This window comes from Patella vulgata, chromosome 1 (genome assembly GCF_932274485.2).
Source record: "Patella vulgata chromosome 1, xgPatVulg1.2, whole genome shotgun sequence".
In the NCBI taxonomy this organism is placed as follows: domain Eukaryota; kingdom Metazoa; phylum Mollusca; class Gastropoda; family Patellidae; genus Patella; species Patella vulgata.
The window spans coordinates 67,943,635-67,964,997 of record NC_065879.2 but is presented as its reverse complement, the minus strand read 5'-3'; the positions used below and the strand labels follow the sequence as shown (position 1 = coordinate 67,964,997).

The following is a 21,363-nucleotide window of genomic DNA, read 5'->3' as shown; positions in this document are numbered from 1 at the left end:
GGGGGCAGGAAGTGTTCTCAGGGGGTGCTGTAATATTGACGGACAATGTATATCTATTGATTTATGGTCGATAATTTTTTCACAAGGGGGGCGAAAACTGCCCCCCCCCCTCTAGTTATGGGCCTGACTCCTGTAGCAGTTTTAACTGGTTCTAAGCGAGTGTCTTTGTTTTGTTGTTTGGTGATAAACGAGTGGTTTTTGAATCAATAAATATCCAAAAAACAAATCTCCAATAACAATGTATAATTGCTGAAACGTGACCGACCAAGTACGTAAGATGGGTAAACACATTCATTAGCGGTTGGGTTGGTTTCATAAACTGGATTGTGAATTAAAAAAAAACACATTTAAGTTGGATCATTACGATGAATAGAAAGATTACAATATACTAATAAACCAATGGAAATTCCTTTAAGCGAGATTATTACCGGTCTAAAACTCAACCTTAAAGGGGATGGTCCATCTATTAATATATTCTAACAATAGTTAGATAACAAGGATATTGTGTTTTTGAAATTGTATAATGTTTTATGTCTCAAACCTGCGTTAAGAATTTGCTGACGTTAGGCGCGCTTCAACTTTAATAGATAAAACTGGTGTTCGTTTTTATAATAATTTATTGTTAATGATTTTAATATCAGCTTTTTGTATAGCAGTAACTGATTTTGTTATGTGTTGTGTTTTTAGAATATAAACTGTTACGAATTCTGCTACTCTATGTTTTTTTTAGACTATAGATTGTTACTGATTTGATAATTGATGTATATTTCAGAATGTATACGATAGAGTTATGAGTAGTAAAGGCAAGACACCCTGGATACAGTATAATGATGACGTCATACCTGATTCTCATTTTATCATAGGATATTTAAAAAATAAATTTAATATAAAAATTAACGATAAACTGACGCCAGAACAAAAGGCTGTTGGGGCTTCTTTTACACATCTTGTAGAAGATCATCTTTACTGGTAAGTAGAGACTATATGATGTCAATTTCCTTTGATCTTTGGAATATCGTCTGTATGGAGGAGAAATTGCGGTGTTGAGGTTCATTTTCTTAACACATGTATATGTTATAAACTTTAAAATGTATGGTCAGGAATGGGGGAGGCTGATCGTTTATGCCTTGATGCTTCAAAGGGGTGGTACATCTGTTCTCTCTTGTATTCTTTTTCCTGGTATTTCGAGTTTATCGTTCTCTGACATAATCCCGGACTACAGGTGTTGATGCTGCATACGTGACAGCAGTAAACAGAAACAACATCCGCTGTTTTCAGGGCAAGATCTAATGCCAAGTCTACAAGTAATTCAATTTGTCGAATTGCAGAGGACAGATAAATGTACGAACTATGGAAATTATAACTCTATTGGATCAATCTCGTCCTAGCATTTCAGAAAATTAATTATCCATCTCTAATTTACTTGGAGTGGCATTTATGAACATATTTCCTATTTTTTTCCCAGGGGTTTATTATTATGGAGAGCTGTTTATGACAAAAATAAAACTATTTTTCGTATGGTCGGGTTGAATTCTATCATACTGTGGATATTTGAGAGAAAGGCTCGATCTGTCTGTCACGCCCAGGGCCAGGGTCGTCACACACGAACGGAGACTATTCAACTAATAGAGGATGACCTTAGATTTATATCTGATTTTATAGGTAAATTTATAGATTCATTAATATGTTTCATTTCTACCCCATTTGCGCCAGCCAGTGTCAAGGTAACTGCCATGGTGTTATTTTTGCCTAGGTTTTGTTTGCGATGATTATATAATATTATATACTATTTGTCACTGGAGCCAAGATATGGGTCACTAATTAAGAGGTACTGAGATTTTCCAGTAAGACGTATGTGGGGGGGGGGGGGCAATGTACTCGTTAGTGTGCACTTAAAACAACCCTTATTAGCTGACATTCAATGAAAAGGGGGGTAAAACGCCGATATCCAGAAAAATTTCCCACATTGGTGATGGTGCAGTAGTGTGAGATAAGCCGTCACCAGACTAGAAAATGCCAATGATTTTCTGAGGCCGGGAGTGTAAGACCCCACTGTGTCACTGTGGATAACTTTCGGTAATGGTCGTATATTACATTATATTAATGGTCGTTATTGACAGGGAATAAGAAGTATTTTCTAGGAGATAATCCCACAGAAACAGATTGTGCTATATTTGGTCAGCTGTGTCAGTTTGTTTGGCAGACACCTGATTCACCAATGGAAACATCTATTAGAGGTAAGTTTAAAAATATTGTCATAATATACAGTGAAAGGGGGTTTAACGTTCGGTAGACAATTTATGAATATCATTGTCAGACTAACATACGATAATTTATAATTTCCTGGGGCCTCTTTCACGAAATTTTAACTAAGATAAAATCCAAATTTTAGTAATTTGATTGGATAATATTCGATTGATTTTAGTGATTAGCCAATCAAAATTGAAGTATCTACTAAAATTTGGATTTTATCTTTAATTAAAATTTCGTGAAACAGGGTTCTGGGATTATAATTTTATTTTATACTTCGAATTACACTCTCCAATATTATTCATTTACTTGCACCCCAATGTGTACACGGGTGGCCAAATTCTTTGCGATAATGAACAAGCATTCATCCAGGAATTTTTGCCGGAGGGGGTTTGCCCGGTACCTGAGGCATTGTATCTTTGGAAGGTGGGTGCCCCCCCCCCCCCCGCCCGGCCTTGAAAATGTTTGAGAAATACATGGTCTCTATCGTCATTTTGGCATATATAATACTACACACTGAGCTTTTAAAACAGACCGTGAGAATCTTCTCATGAAAAGTGTTGTTTTACAAATTTTTTTATGTAGGATAAAATTCCAACTCGACCCGTCACCACAGTGTTAATAAACCCTGGGAGATATCGCTGTTTATACCCATGTAGATGATTTGGGGTCAATTTTGACGATTTGGTCTAAATATTACCCCTTTATATTGATGTCCGATTCTTTTACAAATATGTTTTTTTTTTAAATTTCAGAGAAATACACAAATTTAATTGATTACTGTGAAAGAATAAAGAGTAGATATTGGCCAGATTGGGACGAACTCATCACTCGTGGCAACAATAACAATAAGAAGTGAAACAACATAAAAACTAAAAAGGGTGAATTTGAATATTGAATAAATCTGCAAAGGTTAAAACATTAATCAGTCAGTCCGACTGACAAAATATGAGAAAATTCAAGGTTGATAACCTTGGGATTAGCATGACATTAAATAAAAATAATTATATGTGTGATAAACGATAACAATTCACAGTGCAACCAGTCTGCGGAACCAAATGAGTTGAACCCCCGGAAGCCACGATTCATTGTGTAGATTTGATCGCATCTCCAATGAAAATAACAGACCAGATTAACCTAACCAGCTTTTTTACCTAAATCATAGAGGCTAAAACAAAGCGGTTTAGACCTAGATCAAAGGGGGTTTAGTCATAAATCAAAGCGGCTGAGTCCTAAATCAAAGGAGTTTTTACCTGCTTTAAAACTCGAAAGGAATTGTTATTGACGTAAAATAAAATCTAATTTTATTTAAATACTACAGTAGGAAAATAACAATTTACAAACAAAACGAGGTTACTGACAAACATAAAAAATAAACGCCAAAGATGTTAAGCGAATCAGTTGACAAAATCTATTTCAACTACTTAAATATATTTACATATTTACAAGACTGATCATCTTTCTCTGTTAAGCAAAGTTACATCTTAGACACCAAAGTTAGATGGAATAAATTATGAAATTATTTACAAATGAAACTGGAAATAGTTGCCAATATGTCCATATTACAATAAAAAGTGGTAATATTATTTTGTTAGTTCTACTAAATGGAGTTTACGAAAACTCAAATGTTAATCCTTTATGACGGTTTCCACTTAACAAACATTGGTTTGAACTGGACATTATTACAATCTGATTAAAACTCAGATCCTATTTAGTTTCATTTTTTATAGTTCAAAATTTCGTTTTACTTGTCCTTACTACACTAGGATCTGGAAGAGTTGGTATATTTCCGGTGTTCTGGTCGAAGTGACGAATTAGCCAATGAAACGGTCTGTTACGGCGAGTTCTTGACGTGCGATGCACGGAACTGTGGGTAAACCACTAGAAACGTCAACGTCAGACGTCATAGGGTCAAAAGTCGCTCGTACGACCCCTGATGCGACCTTCTAGTACAACTAGTGTAAGCCATCCAAAGTATAAAAAAAACGAAACGAAATATGAATCTGTATTGTAATCAGATTGAAATTATTAGAGGTAAAAGTCTATTATACTCTTTCTTGAAATGTTTTTCTAATTGTCTTAAAAATAAAAGACATTAGGAATTGTTCACGATGCCATAATCATATATATGAATATCCCGATAACCACACTGAATAAAGACGGCAGAGTATTTATGGAATCGGCTGTTGTACACGGCGAGGCGAAACCATCCACGTTCTTACAAACGTCACACCATGGCATTCCCAAACTTGTGTATACGTAACGCACATATTCGTCATTAGCAGTCACGTGCCAGGTGGCACCAATCAGCTGTAGGTTGTGATTCTGAATAACTGTTTTGGACTTGTATCGACACCTGAGGAAAAATATAGTTATATATTAAGAACTTTTTTTATATTCAGCCTTAATGTCGATCTGGACCTAATTCGTTGGCAATACAATTTGCGATTCAAATTCCCTATACTGATATTTTTTTGCACTCTGTCGGACTCTACACAGTACTGAGCACGGTTGCTTTGGCATATAAAAACCGATGCTATTGTTATTACATTCTAGTAACACATTCAAACTATATTAAACAGAATTCGTACAACAGGCATCTGAGACTTACCTCCCTTTAAACAAATAACTACAGTTTCTGTTGGCATAAGCGGCGATCTCAGACGGATGGAGGACATAGTCTTGTTCAAATAGAAGATAATGGTAGGTGTGTGGTTTAGAATCCGGCGGCGCGGGACCAACATAAGGGGCCACAGTCTGTCCCTTAGTGACATTTCCGTCATAGATATTAACTACAAGCCAATGTAGAAAGGGTTCTGTTTTATCCCCAAACTGTGGAAATGGTACGTCACCATCCAACACCATTAACGTTAATAATTTATCTGAAAAATAAAATCTTTCTTGTTGAGATCAATCCTTTGTCATAGTAATATTCCATTCATTACAATAATATCTATTTTTCATATTGTAAGAATAGCTAAACACGAACCAATTTAATAATTTTATTAGGGTGTTGAACGTTGTTAAGATTGGCAGTATCATCCACAGTCTTTGTTATTGCAAACACGACTTATTGGTCAATTTAAATCGACATTGATGTTGTTATCTTAAGGCGAAAATATGGGCTTCTGATATCCCTTATTTAATACAAAATGAAAATTGTAAAATTGCCACGCGAATCGCGTGCCAAAATGCTTTAGAGTGCCATTTCTAATGAAACGAGTCGGTGAACGAGTCTCAACACACCCCACATTACTGCCGGTGTACGCTAGAATAACCAGACGCCAAAAACTGTCATTCATCGCATATTTAGCCGAACAGATTAGAAATTACAGTAAAACAGAAACGATTGAATGGAAATCAGTTTAAATACATTCCTTTATGCGTTGCGACCCATTTATGTGCATTTCTAGGTATCAAAGAATACAGATTTAGCTCCTTATATTGCCTTATTTGACAGAACAGAAATAGATATTGAAATTGATTACTCGTGATGGGTATCATTAAACGCATCATTTACTTGCTAACATATAATTTTTGTCAGTTGCACTTAGATTTACAGTGACCAACCTTTAAAATCCCTGTTTATATTTGGAAATGCTGTTGCCATAGAAAGGGTTACCATGGGGGAAACATCACTACGCATATACGCTGCTTGTATATGCCCGTTACCAAGTGGATTGAGGGAAAACGTGGCTGCCCTGAAATAAAAAAAACAAAACATGTTATCAAATTGAAAGGACATATCTATCACCATGACGATTATCAAACTCCATTACCAGAAGTATGTACTAAAGATATATTTTTTGTTGAAAGCGGTGTTAAATACAATTTTTTATGCAAGAGTTTAGACATGTTTGATGATTTTATTTGAAAGACTTTGTAATTTCACGCGCACGCGTTAAACCACTAGACCACCCAATCCCGCTTATTTGAAAAAAAAAACCCTTAATCGTTTGAAATGTATTTTCCAACCTAACATTCTTGTAGGTTGTGACCAGATACCGACGACACCAGTGACAATATATGACAATCAAGTTAGGCGGACTATGACGTTTATTTCCGGGTCAAAATGAATATAGTTCAAATCTTTTTAAGAACAGAACAACGATGATTCAAACAATTTGTTGTAATTTTATTTTTTCCTTTTATTTTATCAATAAAAAATAATAATAATAGAAACTTACGGATACTCATAGACTGAACAACAAGAGTTGAAGGTCACAGCAGGAGAGGTAAAGGTCACGTTAATATAAACACTTAAATCATGATGTGCACTTTCTTGTGCTTCTGGTAAGAACTCTAACTGATGGCTTTTGAAAGCTGAAAAAATATGGTTTAGTATTTAAGAAGTCTTAGTATAATTTTAAAATGTTGAAGAATTGTTTTCCAGACAATTTATTATTATTATGTGGCCCCATATCTCGACTTAAAAGGGTTTTAGTCGGAATTGAATTGAAATTGAAATGTTGTTTAACATTTCTACACCGATTGTGCTAAAGAAGATGGGGATACGCCATACAGTGTGTTATGAAGGAAATTTAGCCCGGACGGCGGCACTATGACATACCCTTGGCGGTTGGAATTCGATATAAGAGTAGGCCATAGTGCCGATGCCCGGGCAAATTTCCCTCATAGCACACTGTATGACGCATGCCTGTCTTCATTATCCCGGTCGGAGCAGAACAGTAGGATGTTAAACCCTACAAACAGACACAAACCTTCACTGACGAAATATGGACACGTGTTCATATAACCTGTTGTCTTTTTACGTTCAGCAGCATACGGATCACCAGTTACTTGTATCCAGTTTAAAGCTAAAGGTCCTGAAGTAACAAAACAGATCTGTAAACATGGTTACTACCAGTGGAATAACCATTCTGCGAGTGGGGCATTGGGTTATCCCCTGACTCACCTACGCTATGAGTTAACGCTCTGTGAGTTTACAAGATAAAGATCGTCAGACCGCCCAACCCCACCACCTCCACATAAAAAATGTTATAGGCCAAGGAATGGCATAATTTAACATTGAAATCAATGGGCAAGATGATTACTAGTCTGATCCCTGGTTTATTTAGAGTTACTTCCCTTACTCCGATCCGTCAAAGAATTTCAATTATTCGTTTATTCATAGCCTGTATTGTGTGACTCTGATAAAGAATGTAACCAACCATCTAGTGCAGTGATTCCCGACTGGGATCCAAGTGGAACCCCGGGTTAATTTAGGGGGGGGGGGGCGTTCCAAGACGAGCTGACCCGTGTGATTTGTATTTTTGATGGCTTAATGGCTTTTCCTCGGGTTGATTGTTTTTGCGATGGTGTAACGTGTAGAGGGGTCTACAGCGACCCTGGCGTGATTTGTGAGTTTAGTCGGTTGCTGCAAGTGACGTCAGTCAGATCAGAGAGACTTACCATGGAAACCTCAGCTCATCCATGGGTCTCCCTCAAGACGATAGGTCATCCCCCAGTCACGCTCATTGTCCCATTGACTGTTTTTGGCTGAATGCATCAACAATAGTATGTAATAGTCAAAATTTCTTGGTTACAGAACATGAATATGGCTATGTGACGTATTGAACGTCAATACATAACTGACGTGAATGAGAAGTATGGGTCTCGCTCGAAAGGAGGTGAACGAAGGTAAAAAAAAAAAGATTGGGAAACAATGAGTAAGGAAAATAGATTTAACCCCAAAGGTGTAGCCTATTGTCTGTTCCAGTAGGTTGAAAATCGGGAAAGAAGTAAATATATTTTTCTCATTTTGTCCTACTCTGTCGCCCTGTGACTTGTACAATTCATTATTCTGGTCTCGGTCATCTTAACTTCTTACCTCCCCTGGGAGTCCATTTCTCAGCAGCATGTATATTATCCTGTAAGATTTAACTCTCTATACAATACCAGTACCTAATTATAAATTGTTATAAATCGATATAAGATTGATCTACAGTACTTGATAGTGTTACCTGTTAAATTAAACTGTCTGTCAAATTCGGCAAGATCAAAAGCTGACGACCTCTGATATAGAATGTTTCTCCAGTCCGGGGTTATTCTTAAATATCCAGACTGTTTGAATAACATGAATAGATAGGGATTGCGATTTCTTGTCGGGTTCATTGGACCTTCATAAGACAGAATAACCTGGAATTACAAAATAATAATGCACCAAACTACAAGCAATATATTCTGAACTGAAGGATAATATTGCGTCTTGACATTATTGTGAATAGGATAGTGACAATAAATTATTGCGACTAGAATAATTCAAATACCAAGCCCTATGTAAGATCATATTATTATTTGAAGTGCATTAACACATATGAGAGCCTGCGGGTTCTCTAAGACCTATGGCTATGAGATCAGATCTTGACTTACTTCCCCATTTGAAACATCTGATCCAGGAATATTGATGATGAAAGATTTAATAAACATATAGCCCACATCGTAGAATATCAAAGTATATAGATCGCCTTCATCATAATCCCACCGATACATAGGGGCAGTACGCAACTGCCATGGTGTGTAAGCATTACTAGATAGCGGGTCCAGAGTTATTGCCCTGTCTTCTGTTGTTTCAAAATCATTTTCACAAGCGAAATAGGAACCTGAAAATAAATATTAATCCAGTTTCAGTGATAGGAATTGAACCCATACATATGAATTTTGTATTTATTTAAATGGTATCCGTGGAAACATTTTGGTTAGAGATGTAAATCAAACAACACAAATAAATAGCCTAATTATTAGTACTTTGATCATTTCAGTTTAAAATACGGAGCGGTTCAGAATTTTGGTCTAATGTTCTAGTGTAATGAGTGATAATCACACGCCACCAGCACGCGACTATGATAAATAGCTTTTTTTTCTCACAGATTTCTCCAGATTCATTGAATAAAAATAGAAAATGAAATGAACAAGATCTTTTTGAATTGTTTCAAAATTGGTCTGTCAATTTAACGTTGCTCCTTTGTCTCTCTTTTGGGTTACATTACAAAGAAACCGTTACCAGTTATTATCTCCCTATTGACTTCAATATTAAATCCATAACTTTTCTTGTCTACGAGGGGGGTTGGATGGTTGAATGGTTAGCGTGCGCGCGCTGTATCATAAAGTCTGTCATTGAGTCGACTGGCGTGGTTTCGAATCCCCGGTTGTACGTGACAAGGAGTAGGGTCGCCTGTCCAACCTCGTGGGTTTTCTCCGGGTCCTCCGGTTTCCTCCCACTGCTAAAGACCCCTATGCAAGCGAATTATTGAAATAAATTTAACCATATGTTAGTCCCGAAATGACCTAGTTTGTGTCGAGTGGACGTTAAACCCCATCTCTCTCTCTCTCTCTCTCTCTCTTGTCTACGATACTGTATAGAACATGACATTAATCGTTATAAACACACCGCTTCGATTATTTGGTAGGCCTCGTCAAATGAATCTAAGGACAGTGATGTCATTTTAGTATGCGATTTCCATGATTCATGAATGTTTACTTCTTGATTCGTCGGCCTCAAAATTATGAATATTCCAACACTCTTATGTCATTCTAGACCAAAAAGTCAATGGAAAATGCAATGCGAAAGGGGTGGGGAGATTGCTACATACCATGAAATTAGGGAGGTAATTGTTATTCGGAGTCCATTGGTGTCACGCAATAAAATGTTATATATTTCCTATTATTACTGGCACTTTTAAGGCATTGTTAAACATATCATTTCTTACCCGATTCCTGTGAATATGTAACTTCTATGAATCTATCCAAGGCAGCGTCATCAAACACACCATTACTGTAAACCCTTGATATTAGGCTATCTGTAACACGTGGTCGGGGATTAAAGCAATCAGCTATGTATAACGAGTCATCATCACATCGTGAAGGGTATTCTTCACCAAACCAGAAGAGTGACCTATCTTTAGCTTGCTGTCCAATAGACTCCAGGCATTTCTCTATGTTAGATTTTCGTTTTAACTCCGCACATGGAGAATCCTCGAATCCTATTAAAAATAAGGTAATGATAAGGTATAAATATTAGTAGTGTTCAATTTTAGGATCACAAAATTTGAACTTCAAAAGCGAGATTGAAAAATGCAGAAGTTCGTTTTGACACTAAAAAGCCTTTTCTTTACAGTCCAAACCATTGGACCTACATAGGAACTTAATCAACTGTTTTCGAGCGCATCCATCTTAAACATCACAAATCTAATGTTGGGCAGGGGCGGATTGGGGCCGGAAAGCGGCCCGGGCTCCCGTGTCGGAGCGGCCCCTTTTACTGACCGCGGCTCTCCCCCAGGAAAATTTTGAAAAATGAACCCCAAATATGCGATTTGGTGGCATATCTGATTATAATCTCTGTCAAATAATATATCTCATAAATCGATTAATTTAGGTCAAAACCCCGACCTGGGCCCTTATTCACGAAAACTTAAACTAAGATAAAATCGAAATTTTAAGAAATACTGCAATTCGATTGGCTGACCAGTAAAATCAATTTGCATATATCCAATGAAGTTGCAGTAGTTCTTAAAATTTCGGTTGTAACATAGTTTTCGTGAATAAGGGCCCAGCAGCAAGTAATTTACAACCATCAACCTGTAAAATTATCATATCGTCATATTATTAATGGGGCGACAGTGTCGGGTGAATCCGATGAAATTTTCGGATGAAATTCGGAATCCCCATTGTAGGATTCCGAATTCCGGCCCACTTCCAGCACACCCGGCCTAGAAAGTCTATTATACTAGCCCATTCCAGACTCCAGTGATGGCGTGGCGGCCCGTTAAAGCCACCGGCTAGATACAACATGATCAGCATCGCTCCATGGCCGGGACAATACCCCCCCCCCCCCATATAATGTTCAACAGAAAAAGTTTTTTTAGAGAAATTGGACAAAAAAATGACACGAAAAATGAAATGAAATGAAATGGGGTTTAATGTTCTACAGTTCTGCCCGACTGGGCTATAGGACGGGCATACACCATACAGTGAGCTATGAGTGAAATTGTCTAGGGCTATTTTACGTGCACGTCAATGTCTACACGGGACCTCGGTTTATCGTCCCATCGGAACGACTGGACAGCCGTCTGCACCACTGACAACGGAAAACCACGCTGGAAAATCCCGATTAACTGCCTCGGCCAACACCGGGAGCAAACCCGCGACCTCGAGACTAGGCAGCCAACGTCTCACCCACTTAGCCGCCATGGCTCCCTTCCGGGCACGAGAAATGTTTGATAATCGTGATGGGTATATCCTAATGTAACTAGCTTATGCACATGTTTAATATTTGTGTAATACTATGGTTCTTGCGACCATTGTATCTTTAACTAATTATTTGGTTCACACTTTCTATAGAGTCAAATTACACGTACTTAATGAATTGAGTGATATATTTATACATAAAAAACAGTGATATTTTGGTAAAATCCTTACCGTTACCAAAATATCCATCAAATGTTATCCCCCCCCCCCCCCGCCCCTCCCCAGCGCCCCGTTTTTTTGAGAATGGGGATATTTATTCCATTTTTGGGAAGGAGATTAACGCGAAGGCCAGTCTATGACGTACAGAAATTAGAGGGTTATAAAAGAGGGTGTTGAGCGAAATTCACCAGAGTTTACCCAAATGTTACGAGCAGCTATCACCTATGCTTTATTGAGAACGAGGACCATCGAAGCCAAACAGTTTAATAATAAAGTTTTAGAGACGAACTAACCTTTGGTTTTATGTACGATCACAAATGAAACACAACAAGGAAGTCCGATAATACTACATTTGGCGATGTTACCAATTCTTTGAACATGCCGTAAATACACGACTATAAACGGCACCGAAACTATGTGAGGAGAACATTGACTTTTTTATGGGCCTCCCAGCCTACCATACTCGTAGACTCTTTCTCAGTTCATCCCTGCTTAAAGTTGCAATTTCATATTTTTAAGTTATATTTTTAAAATTTATTAAAATAAAGCCTTAAAATAGATGGTATCTATAAACAGTCCCACCTTGTTAAAGAGTAATCCTATTAATCCTATAATTCACTATTGCCAGTTGAGAAATTGGCAAAAATATCATTTTCATCGACAAATTCAAACGTTTGAAGTTAGCTACTCCATGGTGGAGAATAGAAAACAAGAGAGGTAATTGGGAGGTAATTGTGTTATTATTTCCGGTGTAAATGAGTTTTATGTGTGAGAATGACACCTATGATCGTATAATAGTGAGTTGACAACCTATTAAGCAAAAGATATAGAAATAATTATGTTTTGACTTTCTTAGAAAATATGAAATTGTAACTTTAAAACATAAGATGCGATATCAACCGTGAAATTTATTACTGGGCGACAAGTCGAGTCGCATCCTAGATATAAACATAACTGGATTAATAATTTTTGCGACATTTTCATAATACTGTTTGTTATAATCGGTTCAATTCGGGACATGGTGTAGAGGTTATTTGACGATTTACACAAGTAAGTGTGTGTTTTCTTGAGTCTCTATTTAATAGTCGTGACAAAGTGAATAACACGACTGCCCATCAAATTTTTTAGGATGTGACCAACGTCAGAAAAAACATTCATCCACGTAGATTAGTTTGTAGTTAAGATTTTTTTTGTACATGTGAAAATAATACTGAAATAATTGTTTCGCGCATTACAAAACATTTACCATGACATAAAACGTGAAAGAACGATCTTTGGAATTAGCCAGGGGTCCGTTCTTAATCCTTAATTGTTTGTTTTTACTATGAATAACGATTGTCACCAACTGTCCGGTCAATATCTCAACGGTCCATCTGACATGGTTTATTCAGGTAATATCGAATATGTGTCACCCTAATTTCCGGGGTAAGATTTCCAAAATGATGTTAGGTAATAGAGAGTGCATCTTACGCTTATCTTTTTTGTATCAACTATCTCGCCATTTGTCTTTTTTGTATCAAATATCTCACCGCTTGTCTGTTTTGAAATCAGATATATCAGTACTTGTATCAAATATATCAATACGTCTTTTTTCATATCAAATATCTCAGCAGTTGTCCTTTTTGATATCAAAGGGTGCATCTTATTCTTGTTTTATATCAAAAATATCACCTCGTGTCTTTCTTACATCAAATATATCAATATTTGTTTTCGAATCAAATATACCAGTCATTTTTTTGTTATCAAATATATCAGCACATGACATGTCTTTTTTATATTATATCAACACTTGTCTGTTTTATATCAAATATATCAACACTTATCTGTTTTATATCAAACATATCAAACACTTGTCCTTTTTTGATATCAAATTATATCAACACTTGTCCGTTTTTGATATTAAATATTTAACAACACTAAGATTTGTCCATTGTTTCATCAAATATATCAACACACGATACATTAGAGACCTTGGTTTTATACTATATCAACCTATGATATGATGATATCAAAGAAGATATTAATTGGATTATATATTCGAGACACTAATGTGAAATACCCTTCACACAAAGTAATATAAACAGTAGCTAAAGCAAAGTTCAAGGTACTCGATTGTCTGTTCTTGTCATGCTCAAACACTTCAAAAGAATTGAAACATAATTGGAAAAATAGTTCATACCTAGGTCCAAAAAGAAGACTATTTCTTTTGCAAAAGAAAAGATAATAATGAATATTTCACACGTTTAGGGATGTGAATAAAGAAATTTCTATGGGTGGATATAAAACAAAACTGGTGTGGTTATTATAGTTTGAACTTAGACGTCATCGGGCTAACAATATCACCAAGTGTGAATTTTAATAAACTTTTGAGCTAAACCTATCCATTTTAGATAAATATGTTGTAACTCGAGAAAATGTGGAAATAGTATATGTTGTATAAAAACATCAAGCAAAATATAATAAACGAAGAATGGTATATGATATTTTTTGCAGATGGTTATGTGTGCCGGGCTATACGAGGTTCTGTTATTCTGTTCACACAAGGGACTTTTCGTATTACCGTTCTAAATACACGTGCCTCTATTACCGATTTACATTAAGTTTAAAAACCTTAATTGTAATTTCTAATCAGTTTTATTCGTCGAATTAAGTAGGATTTCCAAATTGAATGACAGTCGCTCGCGCCTGGTTAGTCCAGTCTACATCAGAAGTACGGTTTGACATTTCACTTACGCACTGACGTTTAGTCTCGTTCATTAAGGCTCCTCATTTCAAATCGCGATTGCGGGCATAGGGTATACGTCGACGTGTACGGGTTTTAAAGAGAGAGAGGAAGACAGAGAGAGAGAGAGAGAGAGAGAGAGGGGGGGGTGAGGTTTAACGTCCACTCGACACAAACTAGGTCACTTCGGGACTAACACATGGTTCAATTTTATTTCAATAATTCGCTTGCGCGTAGAGGTCTTTAGCTATGGGAGGAAACCGGGGGACCTGGAGAAAACCCACGAAGTTGGACAGGCGACCCTACTCCTTGTCACGTATAAACGGGGAATCGAAACCCGGCCAGTTGACTCAATGACAGACCGTATGATACAGCGCGCTAACCACTCGGCCATCCAAACCTCCATACGGGTTTTAAAATTGTTCATTGTGTCTTAAATATTTGATATCAGGGGCCCACTCATGGTAAAATATGAGTTTGAGATTTAAGCCCTTTAATCCCCCATCACTCCCACCATTTCATTCCATTCCGTTTCGTTCTGTACTGTTCTGTAACTTTTTGTCTATATTAATAACCAGGCATGGTCTAGAATTTGGATAATCGTATTGTGACGCAGACGACAGCCTAATGTTTGTGGAATACCCAAATGTAACAAAGGTACATTGATCCAGTCATTGCCAGGGATTATATAACTAACAGGAAGGGGTCAGTAGGTCACGTAAGACACCGGAAGTAAGTGTCACGTCATGCTGTTTATGGGACTGCTGAATAAAGTCTAAGCATGGATTTCGAGTGGATTTATACTAATCTTAGTATGACAACTTGGACTATTTTTTTTTTTTTTTTACTTTTCAAGAGAAGCTTATTCTTCCATCTAAAATCGGCTGGACTCGGTGATAAATTTGTTACGTTGTGTCTATGTATTATAACGACAAATAGTTCACCAACAAGGTGAGAGAAATGGGCTTTTACGTCACCTCAACACAAACTAGCTGACGTCCGGGGTAGCATTTGCTAATCTTTATTCGCTGATGCACTTCGGCGTAAAGGTCCTTGACAGCAAAGTAACTAACGTTGGTGGTACATCTTTATTTCACTAATTCGCTTAAGCGTAAGAGAAATACAATAGTTTAGGGAGTCGCCCCCCCCCCCCCACACACACACACATACACACACCAAAGGAGCATAGTTATTAGCAAAACGACAAACCTCTATACACAGTTTTGGGGAATTATTTGCTAATTTGATGGTCCCGGTTTGCAGAAGACATAATAAACTCTAGGTTGAAGGGGGACTCGGACTGTCCATTGCCAATGGCTCTAAGAACATGTGGTGCGACATACCATGCATTGACCATAATAACCTTAGTTGATTTAAAACGACATTCCTTGGTGATTATATCTGAAAGGTCGTCACTTTAAACTTGCTATGAATGAAAAATTGTTTGGCCAGTGAAATGTCAGATCATGACTTCAGCAAATTTTGACAAGTCTGTTTTAAGTAGAAGGTAATTAAGTTGAATAAAAACACGGAGCGATTAGGGTGCGATAGATCTATAAGCACGTGGTTGCATGTTCAGTTCGCACTCTGATAAGTTGCTTGACTGCCGCCTGACCTGTTGGTATTAGTTTTCCGCCCAAGGGCGAGTTTTATAGTGTAGTGCCGGACCAATTCACACATGTTGAATTATTATAATTGTGTGTCAGATTTGGCGAGAAATTATTCCATGGCAAACAAAGAAAAATCACAGTGAAAAATAGACGGTAGGGTCTCCAATAGCGTTAGAACAGAGGTGGGGGTAGGGCGGTATTTTCATAGTCCAATCAGACACCTTTCTGAAAGGAACTATATTGGTACCGGTGTTGCGGGTTGTCACCATACTCAGTTATGCTCTGAGAGAGAGATAGAGAGAGAAGAGAGAGAGAGAGAGAGGGAGAGTTTAATGTCTACTCGACACAAACTAGGTCATTTCGGGACTAACACACGGTTCAATTTTATTTCAATAAATTCGCTTGCGCGTAGGGGTATGTAACAGTGGGAGGACCCGGAGAAAACCCACGAGGTTGGACAGGCGACCCTACCCAATGTCACGTACAACCGGGGAATCGAAACCACGCCAGTTGACTCAGTGACATACCTTCTGCTACAGCGCGCACGTGCTTACCATTCGGCCATCCAACCCCCCTTGGATAAAGTGTACACTACAGCTACGGCCCGCGCCAGGGTCATCCGGGCTGTGAGACAAGAAACTTGGCGAGGGGATCGGAGTCTTTTGAAATATACATGGTCTCTAGCGTCATTTGGCGTTTATCTGCATGGGTAATTGGCGGTCGCTTTGCTAAACCACACTTGTCGGGAAAAAGTCCGCAATGAGCACGAATATCGAAAAGCATCGAGATTTTTAGCGCCTAACGAAATGAAGACGAAAGTAAAAGATTCGATTTCAGTTTCGTTTATAATGATCGGATACAGTCAGTCTACCTAGAGTAAACGATAACCGCGTGCATGATCACTGGCGGCAGAGCGCAACACTGGGGCGCTCACTATCCTTGTAGAGTTTTACAAGCCCGGGCTATACGCCCTGATTATTTGCCGGGCCCGGATACCCCGACGGCGACGAGAGTGTGGTTAAATAGCTTATAGTTTTTAATTCATTAATTTTTCCAAGAAATTAACTAATAGAACCCGATTATAATCCTACCCACGCCACTGGGTACCCACATTCAGAAAAAAACACTGGTTTTCTCTTACTTTACAATCAAGTAATTTTATTAATTTATACCAGCACTTTTTCTTAAAACATTACTTGGCATACCCCCGGTCCCCTGGACAAGTGTCCCAGCTGTTCCACCCTCTCACGGACCCAGTCTACAGCGAGCATCTAATGTCCGGTACCCGTCTTAAATATTTGATATCAGGGGCCCACTCATGGTAAAATATGAGTTTGAGATTTAAGCCCTTTAATCCCCCATCACTCCCACCATTTCATTCCATTCCGTTTCGTTCTGTACTGTTCTGTAACTTTTTGTCTATATTAATAACCAGGCATGGTCTAGAATTTGGATAATCGTATTGTGACGCAGACGACAGCCTAATGTTTGTGGAATACCCAAATGTAACAAAGGTACATTGATCCAGTCATTGCCAGGGATTATATAACTAACAGGAAGGGGTCAGTAGGTCACGTAAGACACCGGAAGTAAGTGTCACGTCATGCTGTTTATGGGACTGCTGAATAAAGTCTAAGCATGGATTTCGAGTGGATTTATACTAATCTTAGTATGACAACTTGGACTATTTTTTTTTTTTTTTTACTTTTCAAGAGAAGCTTATTCTTCCATCTAAAATCGGCTGGACTCGGTGATAAATTTGTTACGTTGTGTCTATGTATTATAACGACAAATAGTTCACCAACAAGGTGAGAGAAATGGGCTTTTACGTCACCTCAACACAAACTAGCTGACGTCCGGGGTAGCATTTGCTAATCTTTATTCGCTGATGCACTTCGGCGTAAAGGTCCTTGACAGCAAAGTAACTAACGTTGGTGGTACATCTTTATTTCACTAATTCGCTTAAGCGTAAGAGAAATACAATAGTTTAGGGAGTCGCCCCCCCCCCCCCCACACACACACACACATACACACACCAAAGGAGCATAGTTATTAGCAAAACGACAAACCTCTATACACAGTTTTGGGGAATTATTTGCTAATTTGATGGTCCCGGTTTGCAGAAGACATAATAAACTCTAGGTTGAAGGGGGACTCGGACTGTCCATTGCCAATGGCTCTAAGAACATGTGGTGCGACATACCATGCATTGACCATAATAACCTTAGTTGATTTAAAACGACATTCCTTGGTGATTATATCTGAAAGGTCGTCACTTTAAACTTGCTATGAATGAAAAATTGTTTGGCCAGTGAAATGTCAGATCATGACTTCAGCAAATTTTGACAAGTCTGTTTTAAGTAGAAGGTAATTAAGTTGAATAAAAACACGGAGCGATTAGGGTGCGATAGATCTATAAGCACGTGGTTGCATGTTCAGTTCGCACTCTGATAAGTTGCTTGACTGCCGCCTGACCTGTTGGTATTAGTTTTCCGCCCAAGGGCGAGTTTTATAGTGTAGTGCCGGACCAATTCACACATGTTGAATTATTATAATTGTGTGTCAGATTTGGCGAGAAATTATTCCATGGCAAACAAAGAAAAATCACAGTGAAAAATAGACGGTAGGGTCTCCAATAGCGTTAGAACAGAGGTGGGGGTAGGGCGGTATTTTCATAGTCCAATCAGACACCTTTCTGAAAGGAACTATATTGGTACCGGTGTTGCGGGTTGTCACCATACTCAGTTATGCTCTGAGAGAGAGATAGAGAGAGAAGAGAGAGAGAGAGAGAGGGAGAGTTTAATGTCTACTCGACACAAACTAGGTCATTTCGGGACTAACACACGGTTCAATTTTATTTCAATAAATTCGCTTGCGCGTAGGGGTATGTAACAGTGGGAGGACCCGGAGAAAACCCACGAGGTTGGACAGGCGACCCTACCCAATGTCACGTACAACCGGGGAATCGAAACCACGCCAGTTGACTCAGTGACATACCTTCTGCTACAGCGCGCACGTGCTTACCATTCGGCCATCCAACCCCCCTTGGATAAAGTGTACACTACAGCTACGGCCCGCGCCAGGGTCATCCGGGCTGTGAGACAAGAAACTTGGCGAGGGGATCGGAGTCTTTTGAAATATACATGGTCTCTAGCGTCATTTGGCGTTTATCTGCATGGGTAATTGGCGGTCGCTTTGCTAAACCACACTTGTCGGGAAAAAGTCCGCAATGAGCACGAATATCGAAAAGCATCGAGATTTTTAGCGCCTAACGAAATGAAGACGAAAGTAAAAGATTCGATTTCAGTTTCGTTTATAATGATCGGATACAGTCAGTCTACCTAGAGTAAACGATAACCGCGTGCATGATCACTGGCGGCAGAGCGCAACACTGGGGCGCTCACTATCCTTGTAGAGTTTTACAAGCCCGGGCTATACGCCCTGATTATTTGCCGGGCCCGGATACCCCGACGGCGACGAGAGTGTGGTTAAATAGCTTATAGTTTTTAATTCATTAATTTTTCCAAGAAATTAACTAATAGAACCCGATTATAATCCTACCCACGCCACTGGGTACCCACATTCAGAAAAAAACACTGGTTTTCTCTTACTTTACAATCAAGTAATTTTATTAATTTATACCAGCACTTTTTCTTAAAACATTACTTGGCATACCCCCGGTCCCCTGGACAAGTGTCCCAGCTGTTCCACCCTCTCACGGACCCAGTCTACAGCGAGCATCTAATGTCCGGTACCCGTGACACCAGATCTACAGTGTCTCTTCCAAATTAGGTATGTAACTTGGCTCAGTTTAAAGGATCTAACAATATACTTTCCCGGAGCATAAACACTCGAATGACAGGCGGTTCAAGAAAGGTTTAAAACCAAGGCTATCAAAATGTTTTAACAAATCGGTCAAATCTGATTAGCTATTGGAAGTTTATCTACCTATTCCAATTTATTGTTGCTAGGTTTCGCCCTGGCTCTTTAACCGAGGGTGCCGTTTGAAAGGATACGTCTCAAAAAATATATATTAAAACTTGATATAGAATCTGTCATTGTTTCTATTTATTGTTAGGATGATAGAGAGGTAGTTAAACTATTTCCTTTAATGTGGTTTGAGATCGTTTAACTTCCTCGTAACCACGTGAAAACGTTTTCTTACACCTAAATGTCAGGTAACTTTCAACAACATATTACAACATAGTCAGGTACATAAAAACTATATATACCAGCTAGACTACAAAGTCTAAAACACAGTTTTTACTTATAATAATGAAACAAGCTACCCTGAGTCATTACAAGTTATTGTTAATTGTTTGTGGAAGGTCAGACCAAGGAATACGTAGTTTCCCTCTTGTCTATTTCAGTTTAAGAGTGCTCGGCAAGACTGGATGAACAAGATACAAAAAACTTTATTTCTATCAATATACTATACAGTGAAAGAACTGAACATTGACAACACAATGAAGGTATGGACAGTTGACTGCAGAAAGTAAACGAACGACAAATGAAAACAAATAACCAACAAAACAAGGTCTTATGGTCTATGTGATGAACTTTAAACTTAATGTTGTTTCATTTTGGAACAGCTGAAAATGAAGGCGATTAGGGTATGATGGTGATAATAAGCCCCTGCACACTTATAATTTCATACAAATGATGTCTTCTTAAACAAAAACAATATTATGTAAAAAAAAAATATATATATTTTTAAATCTGTATTAATAATCCGACTTTTTATATGATCCACTGCTTAAAGATCTTAATTGGCACTTTCCCTCTAAAGGTATTTGTTTTCTAAACAAACAAAAATAAGAGCATAAAAAATGCGTTGGTTGCCTGATTTGATGTCTTGATTCATATCATTCATTATCCTATCCCTCGGGGTTTTCAACACCCGACAGTTTTCAAACAATCGAACCAGATAATTCTCAAATAACGACAAATGTTATCACGGTAATGTGTATTCCACAGAAATGTCTTTGACCATTAAAGACAACTCCTCTTCGACTTTAAAAAATCCCAAAAGTATTGTTTTCGCCTAGACTAGATTCGAACCCGGGGGCAGCAAATTGTTTAATGGGCGTTCCTGGGCTTATGCATGGTATTCCTTTTCTGTGAAATATAAAATTGTGTATATGAAGCATAGGTCTGTATTAGAAAACCTTTTGCGTCTTCACTTTCCTTTTAATTAGAAATATTAATGTAGAGAAACTTAGTGTTAGAAAAGAAAACAACCCTACCTTGGACTGTTTGGGCAAGAAATCCAAACGCTAACAGAAAGTCTAAAAAATCCATCACCCAGTTGAGTGAAATAATTATTTTGGACCAAAAGTCACGTTTAAACTTTAATAATGGGTGTCTTTTACCGGC

At 38.0% G+C, this 21,363-nt stretch overlaps 2 protein-coding genes across 2 annotated transcripts in view; one reads left to right on the top strand and one right to left on the bottom strand.

Moving 5' to 3' along the window:
* The window catches only part of LOC126832584 (failed axon connections homolog), a 14,156-nt gene extending 10,320 nt beyond the window's left edge, over window positions 1-3,836 (top strand). The window contains exons 3-6 of the mRNA XM_050563428.1: window positions 773-969; window positions 1,466-1,662; window positions 2,121-2,237; window positions 3,006-3,836. Coding sequence (XP_050419385.1) covers window positions 773-969; window positions 1,466-1,662; window positions 2,121-2,237; window positions 3,006-3,109 — 615 coding nt within the window. The 3' untranslated portion in view covers window positions 3,110-3,836. The remainder of the gene's footprint in view (window positions 1-772; window positions 970-1,465; window positions 1,663-2,120; window positions 2,238-3,005) is intronic.
* On the bottom strand, window positions 3,538-21,363 carry LOC126832578 (uncharacterized). The gene is made up of 9 exons (XM_050563413.2): window positions 21,234-21,363; window positions 9,960-10,232; window positions 8,623-8,852; window positions 8,214-8,388; window positions 6,972-7,076; window positions 6,438-6,573; window positions 5,821-5,951; window positions 4,862-5,132; window positions 3,538-4,606 (listed from the first exon to the last, which is right to left on the bottom strand). Exons 1-9 carry the CDS (start codon window positions 21,286-21,288, stop codon window positions 4,357-4,359), a joined length of 1,626 nt encoding a protein of 541 aa, XP_050419370.1. The 5' UTR covers window positions 21,289-21,363; the 3' UTR covers window positions 3,538-4,356.